At 40.6% G+C, this 10082-nt stretch overlaps 2 protein-coding genes across 2 annotated transcripts in view; one reads left to right on the top strand and one right to left on the bottom strand.

The window, feature by feature from the left end:
* Window positions 1–1163, bottom strand: part of LOC108240105 (protein tyrosine phosphatase non-receptor type 14) — a 36389-nt gene extending 35226 nt beyond the window's left edge. Inside the window, exon 1 of the mRNA XM_017423272.3 lies at window positions 819–1163. The gene's annotated coding sequence lies outside the window, so the exon portion shown is untranslated. The remainder of the gene's footprint in view (window positions 1–818) is intronic.
* A 6631-nt stretch (window positions 1164–7794) lies between these two features.
* Window positions 7795–10000, top strand: LOC108240084 (pro-opiomelanocortin-like). Its single transcript, XM_017423218.3, has 2 exons — window positions 7795–7918; window positions 8990–10000. The coding sequence occupies exons 1-2, from the start codon at window positions 7805–7807 to the stop codon at window positions 9524–9526; spliced, it is 651 nt and encodes a 216-aa protein (XP_017278707.3). The 5' UTR covers window positions 7795–7804; the 3' UTR covers window positions 9527–10000.
* The last annotated feature ends 82 nt before the right edge of the window (window positions 10001–10082 follow it).

The raw sequence follows: 10082 nt of genomic DNA, 5'->3' as shown, positions 1-10082 counted from the left end.
CCCCCCCCCCCCCCTCCCTTAAATGCAGGCTCACGCTCTGTAGTAAACACCTATTATAATCTTACCATGCTGCCCTTTGACAAAACATGCCTCTGGGACAAGACAAATATGTGTAACTTTCCTTTGGACACAGGCTGACGGGAACAAAAACAAGGCCCTGAAACACAACTGAATCCCCCCTCCTTTCTGCCTCCCCCCCTTCACACACAATCTGAGACAAGAAGCACACAACTGGAATAAGTCCTGCTGCTCGAAATTCTCCACCAGGGTGTACTCCAAAGTCACTTGCACCATATAATTTGCACAGCATGCCTTTGAGCTTATAAAGATAGCCAGATGTGTGTGTGTGCGTGCGTGTGTGTGTGTATGTGTGTGTGCAGCCTACGCCTCCAGCAGCTATGCTATATTTGCCTTTACAGAACTCTCCCCTGTTTACAGCAGTCCAAAGACAAATGCGTGTCCAAACACATCGTGCATGCACAGTTTGAGCAACAGGCGCTTCATTATCAGCCGCACAAACTCATTTAACAAGCACGCGCGCACACACACACACACTCGCGTGCGCGCGCACACAGATCCAGGTGTGGTGGATCATCTGGCATGTGACCCGGATTGGCTCTGATAACGGGCTCCATGAGGTCTCTAATGGACGTCATTAAATAGACTCATCATTAACAAGCAGTTGTGGTTTAAGGGATGTTTTGCTGCAAACAAAAAAAAAGGCCCCAAAAAGTTAAATTTGTTCCTCTTTTTTTTCCTCGAGAGTCCGCGTTGGAAACTATTTGGAGAAGTAAAACTTACATTTCTGCACAACTCACCCCCTTTTTTTATCCTGCGCTACATGCCGACTTCTGCTGCCCACTTTTAGGAAATTCCTCCTCGCTTCGCGGGGCTGAAATAATCCTCAAAGCAGCCTTAAAATCCCGTGGAAACCAGCGCTCCTTCTTATCGCATCACGAGTGGAACTTTGAAGACAAAACAAGTCGCCAAAGCAGGCAGACAGAGCTGCAGCACCTCGGTGTTTGTTTGTTTTTTCACCAAAACAGCGTAAAAACTAAAAGAGTCACAGAACTTCTTCCAGCGCAGCAATGTCCTCTGGTTTCTGTCCCCTGTCCTCTGTCCTCCGGCTGCGGCTCTCCGTGACTTTATATCGGAGCTCCATCTGTTCCAACGGAGGAGAGGCGTTCAGGGGCGGGCGGAGAAAAGGGGCAAGTGGTGCGTTCACGTGCCGCAAGAGAAAAAGGGAAATCTGTCAGAGAGTGAAAAATTCAAACAAGAAGGCAAAAGGTTGCGTTTAGCTTTTAGCTACTGTTTTGCAAATCTTAGCTTTTAAACAGTACTCTTTTGCTGGTTTTAGCTTTAAATACTGCTTAGGTAAACTTAGCTTTAGGGTGGACTTCAGCTGGTTTTAGCTTTTAGCTTCTGAGGTCTGTCCTTGCTGTCCAGGGAACTGTCACTACCATTTTGATAAGTTTAGCATTTAGATAGTATTCTTTTGCTGGTTTTAGCTTTAAATACTGCTTTGGTAAATGTCGCTTTTGGCTGGACTTCAGCTGGTTTTAGCTTTTAAATATTGTTTTGCTAGTTTTATCTTTCATCTAGTGCTAGTTTTAGCTTTTAGTGATTGTTCTGCTCAAATTAATTTTTGACTAGTCTTTTGCTGGTTTTAGCTTTAACTAATGTTTTGCTAATTTTTGGCTTTTAGCTAAGATTTTGTCAATTTAACTGTAAGATTTGACTTACTGTTTTGCTAACTTGACATATTTTAGCTGTTGGTGTCTTGTCCCCCTTCATTGTTTTCTTTTGCGATGAAAATAAATTGTTATTAGTTAACATAAGTCTTTAATTAAAAATATATATATATGGCCGGTCCATTCGCCTGTCCTTATTCACTCAGAGCTCTGTATCCGGAGCCTCGACGCGGACCGTGAACGCACCAGCGGGTAGGGACGCCTCCGAAGCTCCGCCCCCTTCGCTCTGACATCAGAGCGGAGGAATCCGAGGAATGCCGAGCTCCTGGGAGAAGTCCTCCTCGGTTAATGGTTTTCCAGGGGCCACGGAGGAGACTAAACGCGGAACAAAGGAGTCCATGTCCCCCTGTCTCCCTCTGTCTCCCTCTGTCTCCCTCTGTCTTTAGGCCCGGAATGATTTACAGCGTCGGTGGGGCCGATTAATATGCATAATCTACATATTTTTACTACTTGGCGGGCTATTTCGATGCAAATATGTACAAAGTTTGGTAGCTACAATCTTATATGATCAACTAAGTTTAGATAAAAAGAGTTATAACAAAAAAAATTAACTTTTTTTAAAATTATTTATTTTAAAACATCTTTGACAAAAATAAATATTAAAATGTTTTGTGGTACCCACATAAGGATTATAAATACACATTTCTGTAATTATTACTGCATATGATCAAAATCTATACATGTGCCACACAGCATACTTGTTAAGATAATAAGTTTAATAAATAATATGTTTTTAAATAACAAGGAGAACAGGATGTGTAAATGATAGTAGCTCTGTTTAACTAAATGTGTTTTCACACGCAGGAGTTACACAGATTTATCCTTATTAGTTTAAGGAGTTTTAACTTGGAGTTTTACAATGACTCGTTTAGAGACGTGAAACCAGCAGAGTCTAGTGTAGGGCTGTTTTATTTGTGAACCAACTGCAGCCTCTTGTGGCTCCCATGTTATTTACAGCAGCAGCGATCAGGAGAATGCGGCAATAATTGCTGCGGTTTGAAGCTTTTTGGTACTCATTCGTATGTTTTATTACAAACATATGAAAAGTACACTATTAACTGCACGACTGCAAGTTTCTGAAAGGACAACGCCTTTAAATTTCACCTGTGGAGCTCTGAAAGGAACCAAAGGTATTTCAGGGTAAGAAATAAGTTCATCTTTTACAAAGATCCCTGTGAGTGTTTTAGGTTTTAGGGTTTTGATATCAGACGTCATTTGGCTGCTATGGAAGCATCTTATCCATCTTAACTGCGGTCTCTGTCTCCATTGTTTGTCTTGTTTTTGTCCTGTTCTGCACACAGACACAGCATCTGATTATTATGAGGACAGCCTGAGCTTAACTGTGTTATCATGTGAATAAAAAGAAAAAGCTTTTTTAATTATTATTATTTCAAGATGGTCCTCCTCTAGTTCTGACTTTACATCAGGGTGTCAGCTGAGGAATGCAGCTGTTAGGTCTAGATGGTCAAAGATGTAAGAGGATGTAAAAAACAAAGTGTTGCTCAAAGGAACATCACACACATGCTCAACTTAATTCTTATTGTAGCAGAAATTCATCAGAGCAGGGGCAGAGGCGTGGGCCATAGAAATGCATAAATATTAGTGAGCAAAACAAAAAGAAAAAAAAAAAACTATCTATGATGTGTAAAGAATCTGATAGAAGTCTGAAACACATCCAAACAGCTTTGGTGGCCCGAGGCTTTGAGACCTCACCACCAAACGCCGCTATCTCTAAGATCTCTACACATTCATTTCCTGTCAGCTCTCCACTTCGTTTACTTTAACGATGGGGGGAAAAAAAATCCTCCAGAAACTCGAGACTTATTTATTTATTCTCTGCAGTCCAGACAGTTTCTTAAATCAAGTGAGTCTTGATCGTTCTGCTTGGGTTCAAGCTACAGTTGGCTTCTTTTTTTTTACATGTTTGTTTTTGTTTTTAAGCTAATTAAATCCTAAATGCATCTTAAGGAACTGTTTCATTTTCTTCTCTACAGATAATAAATTATGCCAAAATAAACCTCGAGGAGGAAAGGCTGCCTTAAAGCTCTGTCATCGGGACAAATGCATGTAAATGATTTTGTTTTGCATCATTGGTGTCAGTTAGTTGTTTTGAGTGGAGTTTAAAGCAGCCTACTTCTATTTATGATACGATACGATTCAGTATAAAACAACACAATTCAGTGTAATTAGATCCAAAACAGTAAATCTGATCTGTGCTAAAATCAAAGGCAGAAATGAACTATATCGTGTGTTTTTTTAAATCTGCATTTAAGTTTGTGTGTTTGACAGCATCTAAACTTCTGTAGACTGATGACATCATATTGTGTTAAAGACGTAAAAATAAAAGATATTATCAGATCACTGAGGAGCTGCTTTAGTTTCAGCTTTATCCTCTGGAGAAAAGCTGAACAATTATAACCGGTTTCAGTATTTTATTCAACAAACTCTTTCTGGAAAACTGCTCAAGGCTTCCCTGTGAACCCTGAGTAAATCTTCACGCTGTTGTTTTCCAATCAAACTACCAAACTACTTCTGCATACTTTGTGTTGTTTTTTTTTTTTACTATTTATATGTCAAATAGTTCGATTCGATCAAGAATAGCTTGCTATGACGTTTAGTATTTGTAACTTTTCTACTTTTTGAATTATTTCACTTTATTTACAAACCTTTTCCAGTTAAACCAGTTAATGATTCATTCTTCAACAAATTTCAGGAAAAATGTCCAAAATAAATAAATAAATAAATAAAAAGAATTTTCTTCCTTCTTATCTTGATGTTGCAGTTTAAACTACAACATAAAGAAAAAAAGACTTCATATTTTTTCTTTTTTTTCTCTTTGGCTTGACATTGAATTAGGTCAAGAATGTATATTTTTTAAGTTCCTTTTATTCAAAATTGAATATTGTACCTTATTCATTCATTCATCCTTTCGTTCAGCTGTTTCCTGTACCTTTCTGCTGTCGATCCAGCTGTCAGTCCATCACAGGTTTGATGTTAAAGTTGCCAAAACAAAACCAGAAGTTTGAACCTGAAAAAAAAAGAATTCAAAAGAGTAAAAATTAAAATTAAAAAAACTAATTTGAAACTGAAAAATGAACACATTATCTAAAGCAGGGGTGTCAGACTCCAGGCCTCGAGTGCCGCTGTCCTGGAAGTTTTAGGTTTTTCTGCTCCAAAACACCTGATTCAGATGGTTTAATTACCTCCTCACCAAATCATCAAGTTCTCCAGGAGCATGGCAACAAATAGTTTATTTAAAGCAGGTGTTTTAAAGCAAGAACGCTTCACGGCCTCCATCTGATACTGCTTTTAAAAGCACAAGAACAAGGAGTGAGTTAAAGCGGTGATGGTGGAGCTGCTGGAGTTCACACACCAGCAACTAAAAACCCAGGAGATGACAGGATGAGTGAAGAATTCATGCTCACGCGTTCACAAAACCAGAGCGAAGGCCTCGTTTAAGCAGCCGCCCCTCATCCAGGGTCTTTGGGAGTGAAATCTGTTGGCGTAAAACGAAAGAAAACTTCAATAAGAGCCTCTCAGATCAGATATGTTTTCTCTCTGTGTGGCTCGTCCTTGAAGGGAACAAAAAGTACTGTGCAGACCTGAAGCTATCCGCTGAGGCTTCACATTGAAACAAGTAAATGGAATGTGATTTTTTTCTACATCACAACACTTCAGTGTTTTCTATCATAAAGCTCTGTGTGTGTGTGTGTGTGTGTGTGTGTGAGCTCTTCAGCTGAGGTGCAGTCATGACGTCAGCCCAGTGAGTCAGGATCTCATAATGAAGTTTCCACACAGGGAGACATGCACACCTTCGACAACAAGGTACGCAGGAAAACGACTGAATGGAATTGATTTCACACGCATGTTTTGCAGAAAATACGCTCTCGGTGTTAAAACAGGAAAAATCTGGGCTCATTTATGACGGATTAAGACGCCAAAATGACTAAAATGACCAAAATGACCAAAACGCAGATTATGATTGGTGCTTTGGCACCAAAAAATCCCCATTTGATTACAAAACCCCAACCATTAGTCACCAACTGAGTGGATTTAAAAGTGTTAAAGACTATTAAAGCAGAAAAAGGTGACAGATTAGGCTTACTTCTCCCTGACAAAGTGAGCCTGCAGTATTGATTAGAAGCCGTGTGGGTGGTCATATACTAAAACCACACACACTCCTCCTTATTTAGAGAGGAGCAGTTGAAGCCTCACCTCCATCACACCCAAAGGCCTTGAGACCCGACGCCTTTGTTGCTCCGTGGGGCTATAAAAAGAGCTCTCGTCTTCTGAGGGAGCAGCAGCAGAGCCCGTCTCCTACCGAGCGCTTCATTACTGGGGACGGAGGAGGACCGGAGAGGGCTGCAAGTCTGCAGCATCTGTGGACAAAAGCAGCAAGAAGAAGAAGAAGAAGAAGAAGAAAGGAGGCACACTTGAATGAGGTAAGAATACTTTTAATCCTTGTACAATTGCTCTGGCATGGATGAAAAATTGTCTGATGTTTTGATATTTTATAGTTTCTGTAGCTGCAGTCAGTTTGTAAAGTGTTTAGTTGAATTTTAATTCCTCACCTGACAGTAAACTGCAAATCTGACTTGCAAAAGAATGGAAAAAGGAACCTGCTTTTTAAATTCAAAGCAAGAATATCTGTGCTTACATGAGTCACACAGTGGGAAGAGATGAGTTAGATGAAGATAGCCCACCGAGGAGTCACAACAGCACGGGAAGGAGGGAGAAACACCACGAAGAAATGAATATTACCTTACCCCCCACCTTGGTAAATGTTTCAGCCACCCACAATGAGAAGAATGTTGCCTTCTGACAAATACAACAGCAAACGCAGGAGGAAAAGCCGGTGTTTGGAGCTGAATCCCAAACTCTAACCTCTGGTTGTGCGGCTTCACTCGGAGCAGAAGCAGAAAGAGAGAAATCAAAGATGAAAAGTGCTTCATGCAGGCATTCATTTAAAAGAATAAACAGAGCATCCTCCTCACCTTGTGTCTCAGAAGGTGTGGGATTTAGCTAAACGTGAAGTCCTGCAGTTGATCTGATCCCACTGATGTCGGCACAAACGATAAGCTTTCCCTACAAGGGAACCATAAGTGTCGTTTCACCGTCTGTCAGTGGCTGCACAGCTCTGTATTAGTAACCAACAGAACTGATGAATGGAAGAAAATGTCGAGCTGATGACTCTGAAGGCATCGCCACGCCGTGCAGCTTTTTATTTTAATGCATAACACCAAATTCTGGGCCATTTCTTAAAGGGAACACTGTAAATTCTACTCTGTTGTGTAATTTAAAACACAAGTGAAAGGACTGCCTTTACTCCTTTAGGTTTTTTTGAGCTTCATTAAAACTAAGTTGTATAACTCTATTGTAGCCTACTTATAGGTGTCTGCTCATTTAAATGAAATGTTTTAACAAAACAACGTCATTTTGAACCTAAAGACCCATTTCAACAGGTCAATGATTCCTGATTTAACTTAGTGCACTAGTTAATTGTAAAAAATAATAATGATGATGGTTTTTTTTAGCTCATTCAACAAATAACTGTGTGGTCTAAATAACTTCCTAAAAATCTAACATGTAAAATATGACATCCAAAGCCAAGTTGACAGGAAAAACCAAATCAGTAAGCCGTGGAATTTCAGTCTAACGTTTCTTTTGATGTTAAGATGTTTTTAAACCCAACTTAACTTGTGCTTCCGTTAACTAGTTTGAGATAAAGTAAATGTGATGAACTTGAGGACCTAAAATATGTGCAGTTTTAGGCAGGAAAGGAATGGTAGCATGGGTTTGAGCTCAATCATTATTCAGCCAGTCTCATCATCTCAAAGATACTGAAACACATCCAGTTATATTAGAGAGGGGAGTGTTACACAAGTGAGAAGATCAGGAGACTTTCTAATATCTGTCAGTTTCTTCTCATCTGTGATCAGGTGATTTCTTTTAGTTCCGCTGGGACTGACTCGAGTTTGCAGTTCTCTAAAAAGACTTTGTTTTCCCTTTCAGCTCAGAGAGTTTCAATGACTGATATGTGCACCAAGCTGAGGATGGCGTGTCTACGCTGGCTGCTCGTGATGGCGTTCGTGTGCAGCCCCGGGGTCGGGTTGAAGTGCTCGGAGGGCTCCCTGTGCAACGAGCTCAGAGACGTGGGCAAAATACTGGTGAGTTCAGCTGAGTTTGTTTAAAATAAACTGAGTCGTCAAAGGAGAACGTAATGTTGGATTCTGTTTTTGACGGGACTGGAATCAACCGACCCACAAAACACAAAAACATAATTAAATTAGAAGAAAATAAAGAATCAAATAATTGCTTCAAAGCTATGTTTCATCCCTCAAACCTGAGAAGCCTGATCTGGTTCTGGTTCTGGATCTAGTAATGTATTAAAAACATGCCATCAGATCTATAAATACTCCTTGTGGGAAAATATGTTTGTAAAAATCTGACATCCAAAACTGTTCAGCTCAGAGTTTCCTTTTTTAGAAATAATATTTGAGAACCAGCACCACTTCTGCCTGACTACTTGTTCAAATTCAAGAAATGTTAAATTTCAGTCCATTGAAACCCTTTAAAAGTGCAAACAGATGAGAATAAAATAGGGTAATTGTTGTCCCCATAGGGAACTACACAATGATCCATAACAGTAAAACATTAAATGTACAGAACTATCTGAACAAAGTATCAGTAATAAATTACAGATATGTAGGCTAAAAAGTAAAGTAATTATTGAAATACGTCCAATAAATAAAAGCATAACCTTTGCAATCCTTGTCTCTCAAAACAACGTGTTTTGGGTAGAATAAGACATTTTGTCACTAAAAAGTGGAAAGGCTGGTTAGTACAAATAATTGCTAGTTTTAGTGCTGATAGCAGCAAAGTGAGGAGTTCAGCATGAATTTAATTTCAGTAGCAACCACAGAGGAAGAGGAGCTAAATGGATATTAATGCTCTGTAATTATTCTGGTTGTAAAGATATTTAAACATTATTCACCATATTTAAGATTAGGATGTAAGTAACAGCGTTTGGAATCACAACGAATGAACGAACGAACGAACGAACGAAAGAAGAATGAACTCTATCTTTCAGTTAATAAAACAAAATTAAATTGTTTTTCAGGCGTAGCTTGGCGATCAGCTGCTATTTTCTAGGTTAAATCTTGTAATTCTCAGAGTAAAACTCCAACAGAGCTGTAAAAACAATTCAAGTCGTCTTGTTTGTGGTTCGTCTCCTGCAGGACTGTGTTCACCTCTGCACGCCTGTGGTCCGACCTGGAAGTCCTGATCTCACAGAGTCTGCTCAGCAGAGAGGAGATGATGATGTTGATGATGGTGGTGGTTTGTTACTCAGCATCATTCTGTCGCTGACCTCTGAAGACCAAACCTCAGAGTCCGACCTGAGCGCCCGCAGCGCCGAGCGCCGCTCCTACGCCATGGAGCACTTCCGCTGGGGGAAGCCTCCTGGCCGTAAGCGCCGGCCCGTTAGAGTCTTCTTCTCCCCTCTGGAGGGGGGCGTCTCCCCCGGGGGCGGCCTCCTGTCCCGGGCTCGCAGGGGTGTCACCGGAGGGAAGGGGGGCGCTCCTCTGAAGGCGAGGCCCCGGGGCAGACCGTCGGGCCTGCCGGAGAAGAAACACGGGCCCTACAGGATGAGCCACTTCAGATGGGGGGGCCCCCCGGCATCAAAAAGAAACGATGCCTTCATGAAGCTGGGGGAGGAGAACCGACAGGAGCAGCTGGCCAAGTTCCTGCTGGACATTTTAATGAAGGATGTTTAGAAGATAAATGGACGACAGGAAGACTGAGCAGAGGGCGTTCTTATGTGATCCTTTCCTTTCGAATGTTTATGGGTCAATATTTCACTCCTTAAAGGGACGGTTTGGAGCTTTTGAAGCGAGGTTCTGTGGAAACGTTACGAACAACTAAGATCTCGTAGAAAGCTCTTTGAACAACTAGTTATAGTTATAGATTTGTTGACCGGCTTGTCAACAGATCCGTTTCTTCAAACTGAGGTTGTTCAAAGAGCTATCAGCAACAGGTGAGATACTTATTGTTCACAACCACTCCACAGAACCCCGTTTCAAAAGATGTGAACTATTACTTTAACTTTCAGAGTATACTTCACGGCAGAAACCCAAACATTGATTCTATCTTTTGAGAAGGAATTGTGTTTGTTTGTTTAATCGGGTCATCAAAAGACAGATTTACGTTTTGTGAATAAAATAATAAATATTCTTGTTTTTGCAAACAATTATTTTCAGACTCGTTGGATTTCATCATCGCTGAATCTGTGAGAGCAGCTGTCCCATGTGGCAGAATTCTTATGGTTGGTTT

The sequence above is a fragment of the Kryptolebias marmoratus genome, linkage group LG19, assembly GCF_001649575.2.
Source record: "Kryptolebias marmoratus isolate JLee-2015 linkage group LG19, ASM164957v2, whole genome shotgun sequence".
Classification (NCBI taxonomy): Eukaryota; Metazoa; Chordata; class Actinopteri; order Cyprinodontiformes; family Rivulidae; genus Kryptolebias; species Kryptolebias marmoratus.
Note: the sequence above shows the minus strand (reverse complement) of the source record. Positions and strands in the feature narration are given on the sequence as shown.

Bases quoted from the DNA above. Each gene is read 5' to 3' on its own strand.
- LOC108240084 (XM_017423218.3), top strand. From the start codon at position 7,805: ATGGCGTGTCTACGCTGGCTGCTCGTGATGGCGTTCGTGTGCAGCCCC. The intron at 7,919-8,989 runs GTGAGTTCAGCT...CGTCTCCTGCAG, and splicing joins GAGACGTGGGCAAAATACTG to GACTGTGTTCACCTCTGCAC.